At 38.7% G+C, this 24,646-nt stretch overlaps 2 protein-coding genes across 5 annotated transcripts in view; one reads left to right on the forward strand and one right to left on the reverse strand.

The window, feature by feature from the left end:
• frmd5a (FERM domain containing 5a) overlaps nt 1–8,637 on the forward strand; it is an 84,333-nt gene extending 75,696 nt beyond the window's left edge. For 2 of the 3 annotated variants that reach the window (XM_088340265.1, XM_088340266.1), the window contains exon 14: nt 3,482–8,637. In XM_088340265.1, coding sequence (XP_088196391.1) covers nt 3,482–4,038 — 557 coding nt within the window. In that variant the 3' untranslated portion in view covers nt 4,039–8,637. Of the gene's footprint in view, nt 1–55; nt 2,979–3,481 lie in introns of those variants that run through there. The other variant, XM_088340267.1, reaches the window with a different exon arrangement.
• A 1,605-nt stretch (nt 8,638–10,242) lies between these two features.
• blm (BLM RecQ like helicase) lies at nt 10,243–24,090 on the reverse strand. 2 transcript variants are annotated; one of them, XM_088340269.1, is made up of 22 exons: nt 23,736–24,090; nt 23,319–23,379; nt 22,721–23,243; nt 22,520–22,646; nt 22,044–22,147; nt 21,849–21,963; nt 21,121–21,779; nt 20,028–20,204; nt 19,837–19,955; nt 19,649–19,762; nt 18,673–18,771; nt 18,446–18,594; nt 18,257–18,363; nt 16,888–17,048; nt 16,613–16,808; nt 16,357–16,547; nt 15,231–15,375; nt 14,946–15,145; nt 14,689–14,884; nt 13,118–13,240; nt 10,614–10,812; nt 10,243–10,547 (listed from the first exon to the last, which is right to left on the reverse strand). In XM_088340269.1, exons 1-22 carry the CDS (start codon nt 23,828–23,830, stop codon nt 10,370–10,372), a joined length of 4,038 nt encoding a protein of 1,345 aa, XP_088196395.1. In that variant the 5' UTR covers nt 23,831–24,090; the 3' UTR covers nt 10,243–10,369. The 2 variants fall into 2 exon arrangements, with proteins under 2 accessions (XP_088196395.1, XP_088196394.1); XM_088340268.1 differs by having other exon boundaries at nt 22,721–23,379.
• Nucleotides 24,091–24,646: the final 556 nt, after the last annotated feature.

Raw genomic sequence — 24,646 nt, forward strand, 5'->3', positions numbered from 1 at the left:
GGAATGAAATCCGGAAAAAAGTTGCTTAACTCTTACTACATCTGACTCTGGAAAGATATGACAGATATCCACTTCTTTGGGGGGAATTGGATTTCTCCTGATTTTTCGTCATTCGGTGACCAAGCCCCCCAATTTCAACCCCTAATGCCAAGCTGGGAGGCAACGGGTACCAATGTCTTAGGTATGACTCGGCCGAGGCTTGAACCTGTGACCTCCCAGTCCTGGGGCGGGCATCCAACCCTAAGGCCAATGAGCTGGTCACAGATGTCTACTTTTGGTCAGGGACTGAGGATTGAAGATTTCAGAATAAATAACGGCCGTCTAATTTCCGTCACTAGCGGACGATTGACAAATTCTGGGAAAAAAACCTCACGGAATACCGGAAAAATGACAAACTCATGTTTTACGAAATCCTGGGAGAAAATAACGACAAATGTCCATTCCTGGTCACAGTCAGAAAAAATGGGCTTTTAGTCAACTTTGGTGATCGACTGACATTTAACCAAATGTGGGAACAAATTACGGATGTCCATTTTTGGTGACGTACCAACTATTTGACTGACGGACATTTGACAATTTCTGGAATAAATGGTGGATGATCACTATTTGTGATGATTGATGATTTCTAAAGTAAAATGATGAATGTCCAATTTTGGTCACAAGCTGACAATCAAATAATTCAGAAAAAAATGGCTTTCAACCAACTTTGTCAGCCTGACATTTGACAAACAATGGGAAAAATGGATGGTCACTTCCCTTACCTAATTTTAGAAAATATGATCGAATTTCCACTAAAGATTGGCATAAACTAGATAATAGCTCATTCCCATCTTCTCCTTCCATGTTGCTCACCTCTTTTGGGCACTTCAATTTGGCTGAAAATTGACTCAAGTCCAACTCGATGCACAGTCAATAAATGATAGATAGCTCGATTTTAATAAATAACTTGACCTATCTCCAGAGAACCCCTTAATTTTTGTTAATAATTACATCTGCTAATATGGCTATTCGAACCCTCCCACTCATAATGAAAAGAAGAACTCTCCAGTATTTATTTGTTTTTTGGGCACCAGTAGAGCTGACCGTGTCGGTTGCAGAGGTATTATTACATCGACTTAAAATAGCTCGGGTCCGCTACTCCATGTTTGTCACTGTCCTGGGTGGGGTCCAGCCCGTCGCTTCAAACACAGTCTTGCCCTCTCGGAGACTCCTTGGCCTGGGCTCCCGGACCAGGACCCACGGGACCTTTTCGAAACCATTCGGGGACCTTTTCGGAACAGGACAAGAGCTAACGGACTGCAGTCATGGTGAAGTGTCTGATCCGCATCACCACACGGGTGAACGTCCACCTGCGCATGATCAATCACTGCTACCGCGATGTCAATGTGCGCGTGCTGAGCCTGGGGCCCCGCATGCTTGGCAAGGCAATGGGGGTCCTGCCTTTGTACCCTGCTCTAGGCGGGCCGCCAGAATCGGCGGGGACCAGGCCGCCGCCTGACCCGCTAGGTGAATCAGGTAAACTTGTTAAGATGACTGGGATAGAAGGATCTGTTTTTAGGTGGCTTGACCGATTTATCATTTGATGCTAGCCTTACTGTAAAATGTGAAATTGTCACAATATGTTTATGTTTGTAACAATGATAATAAAGGTATATTCTATTCTATTCTATTTTTTATCATAATCGTGTCCAAGATAATTGTATACCAGCCTCCGAGCTTAACAAAAACATTGGATGTACTGTACTAGACTAGGCATGTCTAACATACAGCCTGTGGGCCAGATCCAGCCCCTTGGAGGATTTTATCTGGCCTGCGATAAATCTCCGAGTATCTAAACTACTGTATAAATCCCGATTTGTGTCAGTGTTTGTTTGAGACATATAGGCTCCGAAACAGCTGAACTGATTTTCGTGAAAATTCACACAGTTGTACTTCACGCCTCTGCGGGTGTCTTTCAGGTGTCAAGGCACCCCCAATAAATACCAACCAAACCGATAAACATCTACTTGCGTCTACAAGCGACTCTGGCGCTACCTAGTGACTCCCGTGTGCTTTTTTTTTAATAAACCATAAATACACTGTGCAACAGTTTTACACACATAAAATGCGTTTAAATGAAATAGCAACGTAACACAATATACTAAAACATTAATACTATAATACAAATATACGACCACTGAAACACTTCCAAAAAACAACTACAGTAATAACGCAAAAATACTAAATAAATACGACAAAAATGCGACTATGGAAATTCTAAAACAATATTACAACAATAATATTTTTAAAAAACTTTAACAGAAATACGACCAAAAATACCACTACCATGATACAATAATATAAAAATACTACAACTGAAATATTACAACAGAAAAACTAGTAAATACAGCTACGGTAATATTACAAAAATACTTAATAAATACTACAAAATACTACTATGGACATACAACAAAATACTGCTGAAATACTACAGAAAAACAAACAATAACTGTTTACGAATCCTTAACCACCTGGGTTGTAGGGGCACCGCTTATTCTGGTGTGTCTTGGGCAAGTATAGCTTGGCGGTACCCATATTATGGAATTACTTCAAAAAAACATTCTACAGAAATACTACAAAAATAATACTGCAGCATTTATGTTGTAATCTTATGATATATTTATGGGCGCCGGGCTTAGTTCTTGTTGCTCGCTTTCTTCCTCCATTTTTCACTTCCATTTGCATTCCTGCATTTTTACGTACTGGATATGACGTCACAAAAATCGATTCCAGGGAGAAACATTGATTTTAAAAATCGGCAAGATTAATTTTCGTCACTAGCGGACGATTGAATCGATTTTTTGTCCTACTCATTATGATCAAAAGTAGTGATTTTTTTAGAATAAATACAAATCAAAAGCTCCTTCTTGGCGCTTAAGGACAGTAAAGGTGTAAAAGAACTGACATCTGATCTGGTTTTATGTTAAAGACAATATTGTGCAGTCTTTTTTCAGCTATAGTGGTCACAACACCAAATACCCGATGCGGTTAGTGCCAGGTGTGCACCAGGCTTTACAGTAAAATAAGTTAATACTAAAATACCAGAAAACTGGGTCAAAACAATGTCCATCCATCCATTATCTGCACCGCTTATCCTCAGTAGGGTCGCGGGGGTGCTGGAGCCCATCACAGCTATCTTTGGGTAGTGGGTAGGGGACACCTTGAACTGGTGGCCAGCCAGTCGCAGGGCACACAGAGATAGACAACTCATTCGCTCAATCACACCTAGGGACAATTCAAACCGGCCAATACCCACGCAAGCACAGAGAGAACATGCAAACTCTGCACAGGAAGGCAGGTAGCTGGATTTTATCCCATGACCACTCAGCTTCTGTGCCGCCATAAAACAATGTAAATGGCGTAAAATAACAACAAGGGGCACTCTGTGTTTAGTGAAACTTTCGTTAAGTGGCCTTTCTCTCTCCTCATTTCTCAAAACCAGGCCTGGAGTGCCTCCGCGACAGCGCCCACTCCACCCCGGTGCGTTCGGTGTCGCACGGGGAAACGTTTGTCCCGCGTTCGCGTAACCAAGCGGCCGACGCGAGCGAAGGGACGGCCGTCATCTCGGACGAAGCCTACAGCCCGTCCGACAGCGTCCTCCCGACACCGGTGGGCGATCACGGTGCCGAGTTACCCGCCACCCTCCGACAGATCAACGGGGCGCCCTGCAGCATCGAGGAGGAGAAAGAATCCGAGGCGGGGACCCCGACCCGAACGGACGGGATGGACTTCGGGCGGGAGGGGGCCCTCGGCGAAGTGGAACAAGTCAACAAATTTGTGCTGAGCGTCCTGCGATTGCTCCTGGTCACCATGGGACTCCTCTTTGTCCTGCTCCTCCTCCTCATAGTCCTCACTGAGTCCGACCTGGATGTAGCGTTTCTACGCGACATCCGACGGACGCCCGAATTCGAACAGTTTCATTACGAATATTTTTGTCCGCTCCGGCAGTGGTTTGCTTGCAAACTGCGGTGGGTGGGAGGGTTGCTTACCAGCAATTGAGGATCAAAACTGTACAAAAAAAACAGATGGCGACAATGGGACTCTGCCTCCTTATGATGGACATTAACTCTTGTCCAACCTCACTCTTCAATACGGTTGCTTTTCATAATCCCAGGTTATTTCTCCATCTTGTTTTTGAATTTCAAAGAATTGAGAACTTTAAGAACGATGAGCATTGCCTTCAGGTATTATTTATTAACTTAAATGGTGCATTAATAAAAGAAGGATGTCCAATGGCAGAAGTTAGTTGGTGGGTGAGGGTACACACTAAAAGTGGCATTGTGTATTATTTGGCCCCTCATAGTGGTAAAAAATATTCATGCATTAAAAAACGATTGATTTATATAATCAGCAAAAACACACAAACAGAGAATTCCCTAGATGGCACTTATCACGGTTTCATTCTAGGATGGATTTTCTTGGGTGACCAATCCGTGACACATATTAACAAGAATCAATGGCAGGGACCCCACCCGAGCGGTTTTCCAGTTCTCAATAATGGGATTCCAGTATCCTCAGTAGGGTCGCGGGGGTGCTGGAGCCCATCCCAGCTATCTTCAGGCAGTGGACAGGGGACACAGAGACAGACAGCTCACTCGCTCATTCACAGCTAGGGACAATTCGGACCGGCCAATTAACCTGACATGCCTGTTTTTGGAATATGGGATGAAACCAGAGTGCCCCGAGGAAACCCATGCAAGCACTGGGAGAACATGCAAACTCCACAGAGGAAGGTTTGATCTCATGACCTCAGATCTGTGCGGCACACGCGCTAACCACTGCGCCGACGTGCTGCCCCCGCTAAAGAGCAAGTACGGAAAAATACTACTTGAATTTTGGCCATGAGCGCAGTAAATACATGCTTTATGAACGGTACTCATTAGAACTCATTTTTGGTTTAGCAACACAATACAGCGATATCCAGTGGTCAATAATACACACTGTCCCTTTAAGCTAGCACATTTGGTTCGTTTCACCTTAGAGTTGCATTTACCATGATTTTACCGGACCGGGTTTCTGAGTTCGATTAGAGAAATTCAATTGACATGTGTGTACCTCTCACGATCCGTGGTGCTGAAGTGGTTGAACGTGAAGTCATGTAAGCTAATGTTAGGGTGATGTGAATAGTAAGAATGTGCAAAATAAGGATTGAGGGTATTTTCAGAAGACACTTTAATAAACATAGAAAATCTTCCTTTCGTATTATATATGGAGAGTTACATGACCTCGTTGAATATACAATAGCCTCGCCATGGAGTTTGGAGATAGAACGTGCAATGCTCATAAAAGTATTTTCTGAATGTGTTTGTCTGTCCCGATCGTTTTTTTTCCCGAACTTGAGATTCAATGAATTTCAATTATTTCTTCAAATGGAGATGATTTTTTTGGGTTCAACGGTCAACCTTTTAGGTTCCTGTATCACATTGCAAGCAAAATATCCGAGGATGTTCTTTGTTTTGCACAAAAAGAGTTGGTCTCCTGATATATTGACGGCTCCGATGTATATTTTAACAGGACTCCAAATGTTATTTTGTTACAGAAGATTCAAATTCTACTTTTTGTAGCGCCGCCAGTCAAGTGAGGACGGAGGAAAAACAAATGTCAGCCTTCGGTTCATGTGTATGATACAGTACCCGGAAATTTATAATGCCAAAATACATTGACACCTTTCTTACATCCTTTTCACATCACGTGTCCTTATAATAACGTAATTGACAGATAATAGAATAAACACCCTGGAAAATTATTATCAGTCCATTTTGAGTAAACATAAAATGTCCAATTTGATGCATCAGATTGGTAATTTTTGGATTATATGAGGTAAATCATCAACATTTTGAGCGGAACCTCCAAAGTTGACGGCGGTATTAATATTTCATCATGTATCTCCAGAAGATAGATTATACTTTTTGAGTTTCCAGCTTCATTTAATCATCAGTTGTACAGTGAAACCTTCCCAGGTATAATATGTTCCGGTACCCAAATATTTTTTTTCTGTATATCAAACGCATAAGGGGAAGGCAATACTGGGAATTTTGGTATAGGTCCGATATCAAGTAAAGTTCGGGTAGTATCAGCCCGTTTTATAGGAAAGGGAAACTTACCTTGGATGGGATTTTCCAGACAAAGTTCACATCTTCACAAACAGACCTTGTTAAGACTGGACCGAGCTGGATTTTCAATTTTACATGATAAGACAAGGGTAGACTAATCGGAAGACAAACATTGCTTGGGAAAGTACTGAATGAATAGACACCTCATATAAATATAGCAAGTTAATGCTTCATTCAAATGTGTGGATAAGCATAAGGTGAATTGATAATACCTAAATAAACAGTATGATTATCAAAGTAATGATTAAATCATAAAACTAATATAACTGGAAATCTCAAGCAATTTTCAGTGACACGTTTTAATCATCTAACATCCCCTATCATTTAAATGTCTACTGGGTTCATTAGCGGAACCAACCGGCCCTTACCTGGCTCGCAGGCCATATTTCGACCCACCTTGGTGATCGGCTTTAGAGGTTCCGCTGTTGTATTATATCTGGAGGGAGCAATAACTGTCGTGATGATTTCTGACAAAAGAATAATAATAATAATGATGATGATATTGGTGGGATGTCTGTTGCTGTTGAAATGAGACATTATATTTTTGAGTAAATGGTTGCAGCAATTAAGAAAGCTAACACTCTTAGAGTGCAGATTTAGTTCATTTTGTCCTTTAAAAATTGCTCAGGTTCATCGGAAGTTGTCCCATTAGATAAAGGACATTGACTAGTGCAGTGTTTTTCAACCAGTGTGCGGGGGCTCATTAGCGAAAAAAACATGCAATTGATCAGCAGCTCTACTTTAATCCATATCAGTAGGTTGCAGCATATTACCTTTTTCTTTAATTTTATTACTGGTACTTTTTTTTAAACTTATGAGGTAGGATATTATATTAATTAGCTAATTTAGTTTAAAAGGGTGTTTAAGATTGCTTTGCAAAAATACAATAAACAAAGTAAAATGCTTTACTAATTATCTGTTCATGACGTAGTACATTATATTTAATGATGTATTTAGTGTTGGGGGAGCCGTTTTAAGATGGAATGTCTATAAACAAGATAGAGTACGATTATGTACTGATCATCTTCCCATGAGGGCGTACAGTATGTCCAATAACGTATTTTTTTGAAGAAACTGTTTGAGATCGCACTGCTAAAAAGAAGTTATGTTTACCTGTACAGCCCTTAATCACCACGAGTCTCAAAGGGCTCTGCGGACCACCATTACAACATCCAGTAAAGTATATTAAATAAAGTAAAATCCTTGCACATCCTTCTGATTTGAATTATCTTATTTTACTAACATAAAAAGAGAACATTAGTTTGTTCCAATGGCAGATTATGTTTGCTCCTTTTAAGGAATTTTCAATATTTTTCTAGAAAAATTGTCAAATTTGAAAATTAGGTTGAAAAGATGGTAAAACCCAAGATTACAGAAAAATACTTATCTAAAATGAATAACATGTGTTACTTCCTGAGCCATGGTAACCCTAAATATAGAGAAAAAAACAAACACTTTATACACTAATTTTAGGCTATCTATGATAATTCAAAAAAGCAATAAACGGGTGCCAGAAATGAATCTTAAATAGACGGGCTGCTTCGAGATTAATTTTAGGAAAAAACGTGTCCCTTGGCTCAATATAATGTTGAGAAACACTGAACTAGTCATCTCTAACTGTATCAGCGTCAAGAACAGGAAAAAAAACTATTACACACAGAAAAAAGGCAACGTTCGAAAGGCAATAACTCCTTCATGTAAAAATAAAAAAAAAATAAAAAATTGTGTAGGGAAAAAAAAAACCTGAGTCTTATTCCCTTTCTCATTGGCCCGTTGTGTGGATGTGTTGGTCTGATTGTTTTTAGAAACTCGATTTTATGGATCTGTCACTGGACTAGACATTGTTGTTACATTGTGAGAAAAATAAAATCCTTAAAAAAGTACAAACAATTTACATGTGAGCCCCTAAGTTGTCGTCGACATGTGTGAGTTCCATAAGATAAGGGGTCACCAACCCGGGCCCCATAGGCCCTTAACATCACCGGGAGTAGCTCGCAGACCGGTCCTCAAAAGTATTTCACCAGATTGTGGATTCTTGAGGAAATTTGATTTAACTGGCATTAGAAAATTATTGACATGATCTGTGTCAATTTCTGCAAAAATACCCTATAATCTATCCATGTAAAAGACTCAGTTCCCTCACTAGAATAATTCTCACAATTACAACCCGGTAATGACCCGATTAGCTGATCAGTAACAAGAACTGATCTCTCGGTTTCAAAAAGGTTTGGTGACCCCAGCTCAAGATGCTATACGTTTGGAAAAAGTTAGTGTAAGCGGTCTTTTCTCATCCAATGTTCATATATACAAGTTGTATATAGATCGCGACATGTGCCAAATCAATCTATATGAAATCCTCGTTCGTATAAGCTAACCTTCTTTAGGAGTCAGTTAGAAATCTTGTTTCCCTCCAGTCATCCTTTGTAAACCGGTGCCATCAACTGGAAATGTTCGAACTTGAAATAAACATTTGTCTGGAAACTTGGAGGTTGTTTGTGCCGTCTCAGTTTGTTGTTGACTTTATTGAATAAAGCAGGGTTTGGGATCCTTTTCGACCCAAAGAGCCATAAAAGCAAATCTATTTTTTTCTTTAGACAAGAACATATATTCAAACCGCGAAACCCGCTCTCCAAACAAAAGCCAACTCTTCAGCATTTAATCACTGTGTGATGTTTGATGGAATCTTGGAAATAAGAATTATGCCAGTGCCTCATATCAATATAAATATACCACTTAAAATTCCTATCCCTGCCGCAGTTAATTAAGGCTCATTTTTTAAAACAAGGTGCAAGCAAAGTTCTTTTGCAAAAATGTCACAAAATACTGCAAACGTATTTACCTTCAAAGCAGATGTTATGTCATGTTATGTTTAAGATTTTTATAAGTATGTTTAAGGCTTGTATAAGTACCGAGTTCCGTGTGTTTACAATAAACATGTGCCGACGGTTGTCGCTCTCCAAAGAGACCGTAAGTGCTGAGTATTTCTTCGCGAACGAGGAACAATCAATTACCCACACAAAACGACACGCTACATTGGTGAAGGAGACACGTTTACACACGAACTAGAAAGAGGAAGCGGATTTCTTCTTCAGGGTGGATGCTGGGTGACCTCTCACAGCACCACAGGCCGGTAGTGGCGGAAAGACGCACTAGATTAATGTCCTGTACTCTGAAAAAGGTGCACACAATATAAAATCCAATTTACAGCAATATACGGATATTTTTCAACATCCTTAAAAAAATGTTCGTATCTACCGTTTTTCTTAAGTAGGGAAGCGTCCGTTTATTTAATGCATGTCATTTAAAAGGAACAATGTATTCATTTGAAATGTAGGTAATCTGGGTGATGACATGATTTTTAAATATGGTTGCTGCCATGTGAAAAAGACATTTATTCTGTCTTTTTCTTTTTAAATCTTTGCAAAGTGGACATTGTAAAACATACTTCCAAAATATTTCCAAAAGGGCATTTAAATTGATTATGGCCGTTTCGGGCTTCCATAACGGAGCTTCGACTCGACTTGAACGGACTATGTGAATCCAGACAGGGGTGCAGTTACACTTTAGGCCACAAGGAGCAGTGACAGTCTAGGAAAACACACCTTGAAAAGATATGAACTGGACCTTTTTACTTTTGAACCTTAATTCTTTTTTTGTATTCAAATTTATTTTCACTTTTTTTATTATTAAAGCAGCATTCTAACCAACTTGCAGAGTTGGATGTTTGAAATAGGATTTGTATTAAAATTGTCAAATACACACACACACACACACACACACACACACACACACACACACACACACACACACACACACACACACACACACACACACACACACTCCTACCTTGTAAAGTGTACACATCATCATATTGGATTTTTTTTATCTATTAAGTCTTTTATCATGTTTATTCTCGAGTACTACATTCATACTTGTAAAGAACATATACTACATTGCAATCAATGAGACAAAATGATCAGCCTGGAAGACCTGAAAACCAGACGGTATCCATTTTGGGATCATTGATAATACTCGTTTGCCACTCCGATAATAAAATAGAAAATATGATTACACACTAAAAGGCATTGCAGATTTTCAACGAACTTTAATAAATGTACAAACGAAACAGTAAAGGTTCAGTATGAAAAAAATAGAATCGCACCAATGTACACTTTGAACAGCATAAATTAAAACGAGCCTCGACTCAAGGGGGCAGTTTACATGTGAGAATACGAGGGTTTTAGAAAAGGTCGCTGGTTTAGAGGCGTGGGTACGGACAAGAGACCCGGCGTCCTACCAGACGTGGCTGCACCTCGAGACCCTCGGCCGGCGGACTGAGAAGCGGCCCTGGCTCCGCCTCTAGAAGTCCAGGGTTTGTTGGCTCCGTATCCTCGGCTGAAGGAAAAACCAACGTGAGCGCAAATATTGACCAGCGGTGGTATCGGAGTCGAAGCCACTCACCCTTTGGAGTTGGAACCGCCGCCTCCGAAAGCTTTTTTCTTTTTGTTGTACTTGAAGAAAGGCATTTTTTTCCGTTTTTGCCCCTGCGCGCTCTGGCCGCGGAAGTAGGTGGAAGAATCGTCTTCTTCGTCCTCGAAGGCCGAGCGACCTCGCGTCGTGTCGATCCAGCCGTCCTCGCCCAACGGGTCTTGCGGTTCCGCTGAAGGGAAAAGGTTGATGTTCGAGAACAGTGGGACCTCTACGTGACGGCTTGATTCCGGGGTTCCAAATTCAAGTACTTTTAGAGGAGTTTCAAGGCCAATTTTCCAATTTCTCCACCACGGTTACAAGATATCAGATGTGATTCAAATAATTTGCAGAGCCACAAATGTATCTGTGATTTACTGATGCAACTTTAATCTTGTGTGTGCATTTATTAAGACAGATGATTTTTAGATCTTGAGTAAATTGCAAATATGTTTGAGGATCTTAACAATACGCGTGATCGAAATTCCCAATGCGCAAATCATATAATATGCTTAAGAACTTTTAACTTTTTATCTATTATTAATTAGTTTTCATTTTTTCCCCCCTCTGTATTTCTGCAGCACTTTCTGTTCCCATGTTAACCAATGTTTGACTGTTAGATGCCAATTTTGTTTGTAATGATGCAATGTTCGATAATTTTTTGGGAGGAATTAAAATCAAATGTAAAAAAAAGTAATATACTTTAAAGCACTGATTTTCAACAATTCTGATTTGAGGACCCACCATTCCACCCTAATGACAAGCTGTGACTCAAATCAAGAGAAAAACGCCACTTCTCAAATGTATTCAAGGAAAGGATTGTAGAGTTTAGTACAAATATAAAATATAATCACGTTTTTTCCAAAAACCAAAATGACTAAGTACTGACTATTAAGAAATTCAAAATGTTAATATAGCGTGTACTAAACATTCCTGATTATTAAATTATGTAATTGATGAAAATTTATATAGTGGGCGGTCTGCAGCACTATTTCGCTGAAGGTAGTAACGTTTCAACTTAATAGATAATGTTTAGGGATATTGTGAGCTCAAGGAATCTTTAAAAACTCTGTCATTAAATATATTTCATGTTGATGTCTGTATTGTCTCATACCTGTCAACCTGTAAATCTTTGCCGTACAAAGTACGTTTATCATGCATTTTAAGACGTGTACGATGTACAAGAAAATCTGTACGGAAAAACGAAAATTTGTCAACTGTGGGTACCATCCAGTATACACCGCCTATCACGGAACGGCAAATCAATCAAGTCAAACGAGTACGCCGCGGTAGCCTCTGTCTCGGTATCGTTTTTTTTTGTTGCAAACGAAGCGAGTGATTTGATGCCACTGTGCGCATGCGTCTGCCCCCTGGGGATTTCCCATCAAGCATCATTCAACATCGGATTTCATGTGGTAGTTGTGTAGTGAAACGAAGTCGGTCTCTTTTTAGAGAACCGGCTTTTTCGGCTGAACCCATTAAACTCAAAAGGCTCACTTCCTTTGATGCAGTATATCACGAATTATTATGTTGCATAAAGAATTTAAGAAAAAAAGAGAAGTATAGAAGGAGAAAATGGAAAAAAAGACAGGTTTGTGGTTATCCCTTTAATCAGTATATTACCAACAATAATTTAATGCAGAAAATGAATTTATAATTTGAATATGAAAGTGTATTATTCTACTTAATTATATTTGCATGTATTTTATCCTTCTACAGTGAGCGTCCAAGCTACTTCATTGTTGAACTTTTTTTATAATAAACCTCATTCATGTCGAGCAACTCAGTATCTCACAATAAAATGTTAATAATAAATATGATATAACGAAACACATGTACAATGTACTTGTTAAACTACATAAATGAACAGGTTTGAAAAAAAATTATGGTGCAAGATTATTTTGTATTTCGTAAGGGAAAATACGACAGTTTGTAAGGGCATGGAGCCGTGGAGGTTGTCAGGTATCATAATGTCTTGTGATAAAGAGCTATACAAATAATGGATCCAAAACTACAAACTTACATCCAGCTCTTAATGTTACGTCGTTTCTGACATTACCAGGCATGTCATTCATATAAATTTAATTTACTGTACACGTATTCAGCCTGTTGTTCTCCCTTTTATCAAATTAATTTCCCCCCAAAATGTGACTTATACTCCAGGTACGAGGAATGTTTTTTTTGGTTGATGTTTTCCATTTCTTAATTTGGCATTTTTAAGCTGGTGAGATTTATAGTCCAGAAAATACGATATATACAGAGGGCAAGGAATCAGGAGTCAGATGGACGGAAGCGCATATACAACCTGGACTGAGCGGATGGAGGTGAGAGGTAAAGAGCTGTGAGCGGTCTCTAGAGGCAGCCTCGAGGACTGCTTATGAACTGGATTTTGCAAAAATTTCTTGTGTATCAAAATTCTCCTGTGTAGAGGTGCTCGTATAAAGAGATAACACCGTATTTAAATTGCCGCATTTGAAAAATTGAGTGTGCAGTCTTACCAGGGTTCTCCCACTCGGAGTATTTCTGTAGAACCTGAATCACCTCACCGCCATACTTGTCTAACTTATCCTCGGTCACGCCGTCAATTTGTAGCAGGACTTCTGGGTTGGAGGAAAGCCTCTCTGTGGGGGTATCAGTAGCAGTTAAAATGGATGAATATTCACAAAGATATAGTACGTGACGTCAAAAGAAGTCGTCTCAAACCAATTGAAAACAATAACAATTCTGCTTTAGAAATTGTTTTATTGTGGGGAAAAAAAGGTGAGCAGATGCAAATGCATGGTAAAGACTCATCAACAAGCCGAGCTAAACTTAAACACCAACCCAAAAGGGAAAACTCCAAAATGTTTATTCCCCCCTTGAAAGTAAATCAATTTTGGGCTCATTATTAATTAACCGGTGACATTAAATTTAATATTTCTTCAGTTTCTTTGGAGAAATTATATTGCAGACTTGTCATATTATTGAGGCAACCATTGGCATTTTTTAAAGGGACACGGAATAATATTTGACCACTAAATGTTGCTGTGTTGTCTACAGAGACTCAGTGACCAAACCAGCACCATTTTCCTTCTCCTTCCCAGCCTTTCAAAACATGTAAGAGGCAAAGTATAAAATTGAGTATTTAAAAAAAATACACGTTTAAAGGATCGATCATGTATTTTTGCTTACTGTTCAAATGGATAGATTTTTTTATTTATATTTAATAATTGTAACCACTGGGAGGTGATAATTATGTACATATTGTCAGTGTTATAAATAAATCTCCATTTTTCAACATTCTTTTATCTGGAGTACTTTTTCATTCATGCAATAATACCATCATTTCAAAAGAAAAATTTGGATACATTTTGGGAAAAACAGTATCCTTTTATTATCTTTTTTTAAGGTGGTGTCTGTAAGATGTTCTTCTTGCTGACACCATCTTTTGGCTTAATACCATCATTGAAGCCTCTATCAAACTGCCCGTGTGCCGCATGCACGTACATGTCTGTTGGACGTGCATGAATAACATAGATTTGTCATGTTTTGGGGGGTTTGCATTGGCATTTGGACTGTACTCAAAACAGTCCTTTTCTTACTTTCACCATTTTCATCCTAGAATAAATGAAAACTGCGAGCGCGTGCGTAAAATCATTCCCCCATCCCAATCCTTTCCTCCAACGGAATAGGCTCCATGGCCAGAACACTGAGGGTAAAAGTAAGATGAAAGTAGCTAGGCGTGGTGGATAAAAGCTATTCAAAGTTAGTTAGAAGCAGCTAGGCGTGGTGGATAAAAGCTATTCAAAGTTAGTTAGGTCTTACCACATAATAGAAAAAACATTCAATCCTAAACTTCTTAAGGACGTCTCAAACTACGCACAAGTATTTGATTACTTGTTTATCTAAAAGTGCCACATCCGATTTTGTGAAAAATGTACACTACTGTTCTAAAAGCAATAACAATAAAGATAATTATATTCTATACATAAAGGTGACAAAAGTATTGGTTAGCTCACTTTGCAAAAAAGCAATTTTTTTTTCTCTAAAATGATGCCCGTCTTTACTTATGAAATCTGAAATTTCTCACCTGACAACTTTTTTAAGGTGGCAGTATTGAAGATGTTGTAATAATGAATCCCAAAAGTTTTTCCCAGTTGCTTGCAGAGCTCCACCAGCTCCTTGAGGCACTCCTGAACTTTTTGGTCTCTCTGAGAAACGTCCTTGGCCACTGCAGCTTTGTTCTTCCTGACGCTGGAAGCGCTCTCCGTTTCATAGAAGTTTACCTGTAACCAGACGGGAGAATAAGATTTTGCATAATGGCGCATGTTTGTCAGGACAACAGACCTGCATGTGTCCAGACAGAACGTTGTGAGCTTTAGGTCCGGCGGAGATATAAGACACGGCTTGCCCGCCATTGGTAATGTAAAGGTCCTCCATCAAGATGTTTTCAAGGACCAGTTTCTTAAACAGGCGATCTGCGTTGTGCTTGGAATAAGAACGCCCCATCCCAAAAATGCCTGTCTGGACTTTTGCTGTTTTGGAACCTAAGAGAGAGAGCATATCATTTCATGTGTAAATTTCTATCCTATACAATGAAATTTAAACATCAACTAACAGAAGACAACATACCAACAAATATGTCCACCAGCATGTTGAGTGTCAGGCGGTTCTGTTTAGCAGTGCGTCCTGATTTGGCTCCAACCTTCTCACAGTTCTCCTGGACAAACCTCACAATATTCTTCACCTCATCAGTCACATTCCTCATCTGGTATTCCTGCATATATTCATAAACACAGCTAAACATGAGGAGAAACTTGTAGGTCAAGCTTCACATGTTAATTATAGTCCAAAATTATGAGTGTATCGGTACTGGTAAGTGTAAAATTTAATAGACGCATACTAGAAGAGACATTTCACAAATGTATAAGTGATTTACATATGCAATTTTTATTCGTGAATAACCCGAATAATTGTATCCGAACATAACGCTTGTTAAGTTTTGAGACCATCCTATCTCCATACAGGTGTTGGGTAAAAATGACAGTAATATGTAGCTTACATTTTCAGTTGTAGTAAGTTCTTCCCATTACAATTTACCAAAAGGCAGATCACAAGGGAAGAAAAAAATGCAATGGCAAAGCGAATCAACCAGAGAGCAGAGTTGGTGTATTTTTTTAAGCAGACTTGATGAACAACATTTACAAGCACTTTGCCCAAAATTCAAGCACTTCTCAATCCTTGAAAATACAAAATTAAATTTCAAGCATTTGAGGATTTCAAGCACCATTACAAACCCTGTTTGTATTATTTATAGCAAATGACTATTACAAAATTTGCTATAAAATGGTGAAGAAAACTTAGGAAGATTCCTAGTATTTGGTAGCTTTAATTTGCAAGAGCATTTAAACATACTTGTGAGAAGTTCTAGAAGCATATTTGTTTAAAACACAGAATTGTGCGCGCTGCGGGTAAAATAATCTTTAAAATATGACCCTAGATATTGAAAAAAGGAAGCATTAAAATCCGCCTTTCTATTACAAAGGGACATATTTGAAATGGTAAAAAATCCATTTTAATGTAATTTCCATAAGTACACTTCATTCACATGTCTCTGCTTCTATTATAATTATAGAATTAGAATTTTTTTTTTTTTTGAAGTTTGTTTTGCTCAACTGAATCATTTAGAATATTATAATTATGATAAACAATAATAATGAAGTAGAACCAAAGTAACGAGATAAGCAAAAGGACTTACGTTGGGCCTGCTACAGTTGTCACAGGTGACGTCTGCGTTTTCCTTACAAAAGCTCCTATTGAACTTGATCTCTCCAAAGTAGGCCAGCAGCTGAATCCTTCGGCAGTCCATCAAGTTCTCACAAAACTGCACCATGGATTGCAGGTTATTGAAGTGAGTTGCCTTGGTGCTTCGGTCACCCTCTCGGTCCACTGCCATAAGGAAACCATGCTTTCAATGCACAGGAGGACTGAGTGACAACAAAAAATTGACTTACTGCTGATGATCCTCTTGATGCGAAGCACGTCGGTGTAGCTGTAGAAGAGAATGCAATGAGAGACCTCCCCATCCCTCCCGGCCCTGCCAGACTCTTGGTAGTAGCCCTCAACTGATTTAGGCAAACTGGCGTGGATCACGTAGCGCACATCGGGCTTGTCAATGCCCATGCCGAATGCGATGGTGGCACAGATGACCTGCCGGGGAGGACGCACTTTGGTGACAATGGAAGGAAACGGAAAAGAGGGTCTTTATTTACATGGCAGGTGAGCTCACCTGGCAGCCTTCCTGGTTGATCCACTTGGACTGCACGTGCTCCCTGTCGCCGTCGCTCAGGCCCGCGTGATAAGAGAGCGCCAGCAAGCCGTTCCGCTGTAGGCTCTTGGCCATGCTGTCGCAGTCATTACGAGACAGACAGTAGATGATGCCTGAATCGCCTGCAGGGCAGACAGAAGTGAATGCTGTTATTTTGTTGCTTTGTGCCCAGTTAGGAGCAATTGTCTACTTTTTATTTCTGTCCGAAATCAAAACTAATTTGCATTAGCCCAATTATACAGTAAAATAGAACTTTGATGTATATAGGACTGTTTCAGCAAATTAGAATATTGTGATTAATGGCTTTTTTTCAGTAATGCAATTAAAAAGTCAAACAAAGGAAAAAATTCTGGATTCATTAGAAATCAAGTGAAGTATTAAAAGGTGTTATTGTTTTAATATTGCCAATGATGGCAAAAACTCAAATATCCCATTCCAAACGATTAGAGTACACTATCATAAAAAGTACACTAGCAGGATGTAGGCCAAATTCATTAAAATGATCTTATTAAAATAAGAAAAGGCTTGCAATATTTTGGGTGAAATAAACCCAGGGTGTACGACCTTTTTTTTTTTTTTTTTTTTTTTTTTTAAATGAATTACAGAAAATAAAGATCTTATCGTTTTCAAATTTTCTAAGACAGTCATTTAAAGTTGTAAAAGGTAAAGACAAAAAAAAATATCAAAGTACAATTTTATCTATTGAGAAATTTAGAAAAAACATTTACGTAAAAACTAAAATGAAAATGTAATATTGACTAGTGTAACATTGCTTCATACAAATAACCCAGGGAGCTTTTTGAAGCTTTTAAGAAGTTAAGAGAATGAACAAATTATATATATATATATATATATATATATATATATATATATATATATATTATACTTTGTAATCTGAGGTCATCACCAAAAACACGTTGCTTACATTTCTACAAAGAAATTGGAAAGAGCATTAAAAGAATTGTGACAATCAAATATTCCTAAAAAAATTATTTTATTAAGAATAAATATCAGCTGAAATTTTTTGCTATCGACTTCTATTGGAACCATTTGACGGGGGAAAAAATGGTATATGAGATGATTTCTGATGACAATTCCCTAGGAACATCTTTGACTTTTTTACATAAAGTTTGCATTATGTCGTTAAAAAAATCATTAAGGTTAAAAACCTAGGTGCCCCCAAAAAACAAACATTTAATTTCAATGTTACTGTTACTGCAAACTTTAACTGGGAGGGAATCAAGCAATCGCAACTCTAACTCTTGCACGTGTCTTTCTATTGTATGACGCGTCATCACCAATAAACAAAGTGTGGCTGTGAATTATTTACGTGGATAATGCTTCTTTATCCAGGTGACGCAGTCCTCGTCCACCTTTTTGGGTTTCTTGGGCAGCACGGCATATTTTAGATTTGCACGATTGAAGCTCATAGTGAAGCTGGACACAAAATTTAGGGATTAAATATCAAAAGTGCATCTGTGTCATATGACAGATATTAGTTGGAAAAAAATGAACTTACACCTGCGGGCGTGTCATGCTAAGCTGGTGCAAGATATCAGTCTGCACGCGAGGGGTGGCCGTGGCAGTCAGTGCCATCATGGGCACTTTGGGGAACTTCTGGCGGAGTTCACTCAGCCTCTTGTAGTCCGGACGGAAATCATGACCCCACTGGAACATCAAAGTTTCACTTTGTAAACGAGTACTTCGGGTACGAGTCAGTTTCGGTGTTGAAAAGGAGTTACTCACATGACTGACGCAGTGAGCTTCGTCTATGACAAAGCGAGCCAGGAGTCCCCGCTCGTAAAGGTTGTGCAGGGCTGAGATCAGCCTGTTGCTGGCACTGACCTTTAGGATGGAGGTTTAACAGGTGAGTCAATGCGCCAAACAGACTTTAGAAAACAGATACAAGTGTACTATAAAAAATTATACAAAAACTTTACTATAAATGAAATTAGTTTTGACTACCAGCCGCCCCCAAAAAATTTAAACATATTTGAAATGTAATTGTTCTCATTTAAAGATATTAAACTTAAGAATAATAATAAGAAAAAAGTACTCATGATAAGAAAAATGATCTTTACTTAGTGTTACTTACATAGAATAAAAACATTCAAATGCTAAAACCTCTTATTTTCCAAACAATATATTGGTTATATTAAAAGGTACACTAACTTATGACCACTGGAAGTCGCTTTATTGTGTATGTAACCAAAAATGAGTGCTACAAAGCACAAGGAAGAATACAAAAACCAGAGACTCAAAGTGAGCAAACTGCCTTATTTTTCTTCTCATTTTTTGCCCCAGCCTATAACAATGTTTTTGGTTTGGAGGGTACCCATAGTAGCAAGACGGTGGACAATCATCTCAGCTACTGTACCTCGCCGTGAGGCTCACGTTATGCAAAACAAATGCAAGTTTCCTGACCCAAATATTTTTTAAAAATGCACTTTTAATTTTTGCTTTTTCAAAATGTTTTTTTAATGAATTAGGGTTTTTTACTAATAGGGCGGTGCTAAATAATACACAATGTACAATGAATGATCTGTTTTAATTGTATTTGTAAAACAAAATTAAATATGACAAAATGAAAAATTACACTTAACAAGAGCAATCATTTCTGACAATGGGGAAAATATTATTTTTAGTTTGTCATTGAATAGTATGAAATTTGCGGAATTAAGGTTTTATATGCTGTTCATGCACCTAAATATAAAACAATCACCTTTTCAGGAGTCACATAGAGGAGTTTAATAATAGGTTCCTTCCTAGAGAGCTGCATGTAGATCCTCCCTGATTCACTGTCACTTTTATCACCAGACAGGCTTGTGGCTGGGATCTAATCCATAATCATAAAACAAAAGTAAAATCATTGTTCAGCAGATCACAATGGATCCAAAACTTCAAACTTACATCCAGTGAAGTGAGTTTCTGGACTTGATCCACAATGAGAGATTTGAGGGGGGAGATGACAACTGTGACTCCCGGTGAGATACAAGCAGGAAGTTGGTAGCAGAGACTTTTCCCACCACCTGCAAGCGCACACAATCGTTTAATGAGACACCTTATGTTCCACATCCATAAATGCTGGCAGAGTTGCAAACCTGTGGGCATGAGCACAAACTCGTCCTCCCCGAGGATAGCCGCATTGATGGCTTCGAGCTGGTTAAACCTGAATTGATGGAGACCAAAGCGCTTGTGAAAGATCTTCATCATTTCTTGTGAGTGGGAGAAACTGAACCCTCGGAAACGGTCGTGTGCCGGGTTTCGGAAGCTGGGTTCTGAAATGGAAACGAGATATGATGGATGTAAACATTGGCGATGTTGTGCTTGAACAGACAAAAGATTTTTAAACATCATATTTGCAGTTACAAGTAATTTTAAAAGCGCTTATCATTAAGAACAGGTTACACAATTGAAAGGTTGTAAAGTTATGAGCAAAAATGTCACAATGCAGCTTTACAGTAATACAATTCCAGCTATAGAAAGGTTTTAACTTATAGTATAGTTTTAATAACATGTTTCTTCTTATTGTCAAAGAAAATACTGAGTATTTTCCGATAACAGTGTTGTACTACCATTTATATCACCAAGGTACAAATTTTAGAACAGATTTGTTGGCTTATCAAGTTGTCCTTGGGTCTAACGAGTACCCTAGAGTAACAGTACCTATAGGATAACACTCAAATATCATCTCTCAAAATATTAGAATATCACGAAAAATAAACAAGGAGGCTTTTCATCTAATCAGCAATATTACAATAATTAAAGGATTGCAATATTTCAGTGGATTTGTAATGAATCTAGAATGTATGACATTTGTTAAAATTGCGTTACAGAAAATAAAAAGCTAAATCACGATTTTCTACTTCCTGAGACAACCTAGTACTCAATAAAATATTCATGCAAGAAATATAAGTGCTTTATACAACTTTATAGTGAGCTTGTTATGCTATTTTGTGATTAAATGTCATGCCTAATTGAGATATATTACAAAAAATAACAATGTATTATGTAGGTTCACATCGAATAAGATTAAACTGCATCGGACAATACTGCAAACTAGAATATCAGTATATGAACACATTTCCTTCATAAGCATACCAAAAAAAAATGTCAGACTCCTTTTTTCTGTTTTTATTTCAAAGTCTCTTTCATAGCAGATACATAATGTGGACCGTTTTTCTAGTGACTTACCAGGTGAGGTCTTTACAGGTTTTGGTTGAGGCAAAGGTGTCACAGGTTTCTTCTCCCATGAAGACTTGCCCGGACCACCTTCTTTTATGGCCGACGCGATGGAAGGTTTAAGCGGAGTCTCGGGAATTTGGGGTTCGTCAAAGTAACCGGGAATGTCAGATTCATTCAAGTCATCAATGTCAAAATCATCAAGGAAAAAGTCATCTGGCTCATTGAAGTCCACTGCTGACACATCAGGCGACTGCTTGTATTGAACCTGTGCAGGAGTTTCCGTCATCATCTTCTTTGGTGAGAAGAAAGGATCTTCAGCGTCCGCATCTTTTATGTTCCTATTAACACTGGCGATATTGCAAAGGTTATTTGAGTATGTAAAGCTTGATGGAGAATCACAGAGGCTCTCCATTTCCACCAAGGTTTTGCAGCCATTGGTGCTACGGAATGGATTTTCTTTTATCAGGCTGTCAGACCGGGGAGAATCACAGTCAACAGAGATCACAGAGGATCTCCTGACCTGAGGAGTCTTTTTTGAAAGTGTTGGTAAAACACTGCTGGATGAATCGGAGAAAGATTTGTCTTTGAAGCTCAGATCAGAAATCACAGTGCTGTCAGGCTGTTGAGTACTCTGCAGGGAGTCACCACCGGTAATGAGAATCCTTTTTCTAGAGGGAGGCGGAGCGGTGCAGTCAGACGTTGATAGAATCTCATGAAAAGGGTGGAACAATACCAACCTTAGAGCCCTCTTGAGCAGAAGCTCGTTTCCACACGACAGCGAGATGAGCTCGTGCTCGGGTATGGAATCAACTAGACCACAAATCACCTCCATGATGCTATAGAGCTCATCACCTGTGAGGGGAAATATTGGGAATAAGGAAGATTATTTTGGGGGTTAAACATTTTAACAGAAAAAGAAAAATCACTCTCACATTTGTTATCCATGGAGTTGACATAAGAGGGTTGACTAGTGGTGACGGTAGATTTTTTAGGATGCAAATTGTTAAGCTTGTTTTCAGTAAAACATAGCTTGGATCTGTTGGTAAAAAACAACAAGCTTCAGGGATCAAAATATAACCAGGGTTTATAATGTAAGTCGATTACTTTTTTAGCAAAGACGTACCCAAATTATATCCGATATACCTTGTTTTAAAAAGGAGTACAAAAATTAGTCAATATTTTGTAAATAGAAAAAAAAAATCATTTTAAATTATTTGTCAATTACAAAATTAGTTTGATTGTTTTGATGATTGTTTTTCCATCTAAATTTTAACCTCAAGGCCATTAAGACCAACAATTAATTAAGTTTGATGATGCATTTTTAAGCTGTATGCACCTAAGGTAGACAGAAAAGCAAACTTCTATTAATGATATTTGAAAATTGGCTTCATAAAACAACTTGGCTCACCTGGACTCCAAAGGAGATTTGCTGGAGTAGCTCTCTGGAGATGGCGGAATGTAGTCAGGGTCATTATCGCGTTCCAAGATGGCATCAAACTTCATAGACTTTGGGTCAATCCACTTTTTGTTATTATCTAAAAGAGGAAAAAAAGACACTGGTTGTTCGCTTTCAATGCAAAAAGAAAATGGCAGTAAGAAGCATGCTTACCTTTTATTAGCACATCATTATCATCATCTTCGCTGTCGCTAACAACACATTTCGTATTAGCCCGTTTGCGTCTTTTCGGTGTGTTAATTGGGGAATCGTCGATATCACTCGGTGCCGTTTCATCAGCCTGATCAGGTATTATTTCCATTGTATTCGTCTTTGGGCAACACTGCCCCTCTCTGGATTCTATTTTGCCTTCAGCTGCGTTGAGTCTGCTGTCAGTCTTGCTTATGTCTCCATTGAAGGAGACATTCTTTGCTTTAGTTGGAGTTTCAAAATCATCAAGATCATCCCAGTTGTCAATCTGCAGTCCAAGTGATGTATTCAAGTTTGCATGTGCGCCGATGTTAGTGCTTTTTCCAGTTCCATGAACTTTCGGTGGTGTAGGGCCAAGAGGTCCAGGAGAATCCAATGACGGCGGACTATGTAACGCAGGAAAGCTGTCCTGGCTGACATTCGTGTTGCATTTAGAACTTGCAGTGCCGAAGTTGTTGATTTGGGAATATTTAGAGGTCTCAGGCTTCTTTGAAAATGTGACAACAGGCGGAGTCTCAGGAACATTGATATTCCTGCTTGCCAAAACATTTGGGCTAGTTACCTTGCTTGAGAGTTTTGTCAGGACTGTACCTGCCGGAGACTTCTTTTTGAAACAAAATGGCCTGAAATACAAAACAGGAGATGATTTACGTGTTGAGCAGCAGTGGCCATTGAATAGATGGACATGGTTGAGAAGGCTTATTTTTTGGACCTTCTGGATTGTGTCAAAAACTGTAGCAGTGTGAGATCACAACACGACTTGATGCACGCACGTAAAAGCAGATAACTCATAGTAGCGTGCGCAACATGCACAAATGAACCTAATCGTTTTTAATTCCCATTGAATCATGCAAGTACATGAACTAGTTTTATAGCTCTGATGTCATCATCTACGAGCCAATTCTACACCTATAATTTATCATCACCAAAAGCCAGGGTTTGGCCTCAGACAGGACGGTAGGCAGACTTTTCTACTTACCCCAGTTTAGGTCTAGCCACATTCAATTTGTTCTGGGCGATGTTGCTATGTCTTGCCAGCTGCTCCTTCAAGTTATTCTGAGGAAGACTGGACATTGTTGCTAAAAGATGAGCCCAGCTAGCATCTGGCTAGCTAGCGAGCTCTTAAATGAAATGGCAAACTTTACCGCTAATTGAGCACTCTGTCACGACGCCAAACGGGACATTTTTGTCAAATGATCTTAGGCAAAATCCAAAATGTCAACACGCGTGACTGAAAAGTGACATTTACAAAACAAAAGCTCAATAGGTTTGCTGTCAATCGGTCCAAGCTGATGAAGGCGCCATATTTACGCGGCTGTTTTATTGGTCGCAGGACTACGCCACTGAGGATTCTGGGATATGAAGTTTACAGGTGATGCCAAGCCCCCCGCCGCCAACAACTGCTTTTTGTTCTAACTTCATCATAAATCATTCATACCTATTGACCCAGAGTGACTAAAATGTCTTCAGGTCAAGATTAAAAAGATATTTGAGAAAAATGTAAAGGTCTATTCTTAAAAGGGTCAAGTCAGCAAGGGATAACTGTCATCCCCAGGGTGACTAAAATGTGTACAGGTCAATAATCAGATTTCCCCTCCCGCCCAAATTTTTTTTTTTTGTTTTTTCTTCGAGGATATTTTTTTAAATATGAGTAGGAACAATTTTTGTATAACAGCAGCAAGCGTTTTGAAAACTTCACTTTTTGAAAACTTCATACTAATTTCTGTATCTAAACGTTTTGAAATAATTCAGGAAAAATGTGTACAATAAAAAGAAATTGATACTTATTGCATACAGTATTCTGAAATGAAATGGGTCTTGTGCCTTGTATGAGGCTTCCTAATACAATTTGTTCTGTACTGAAACAATTAGTTCCACTGATTTGTTGAA

Source organism: Urocampus carinirostris, chromosome 7, assembly GCF_059441175.1.
Source record: "Urocampus carinirostris isolate Australia breed hairy pipefish chromosome 7, RoL_Ucar_1.0, whole genome shotgun sequence".
NCBI classification, from domain to species: Eukaryota; Metazoa; Chordata; class Actinopteri; order Syngnathiformes; family Syngnathidae; genus Urocampus; species Urocampus carinirostris.

What these genes read in the sequence shown, in the direction of transcription:
- blm (XM_088340268.1), bottom strand. Translation starts at nt 23,830, where the DNA reads ATGTCCAGTCTTCCTCAGAATAACTTGAAGGAGCAGCTGGCAAGACAT. An exon ending in CTGCTCAAGAGGGCTCTAAG is followed by an intron (nt 21,780 to 21,848) that starts GTTGGTATTGTT and finishes GCCTCCCTCTAG; the next exon opens with AAAAAGGATTCTCATTACCG. An exon ending in CACCTTAAAAAAGTTGTCAG is followed by an intron (nt 13,241 to 14,688) that starts GTGAGAAATTTC and finishes ATACCCCCACAG; the next exon opens with AGAGGCTTTCCTCCAACCCA.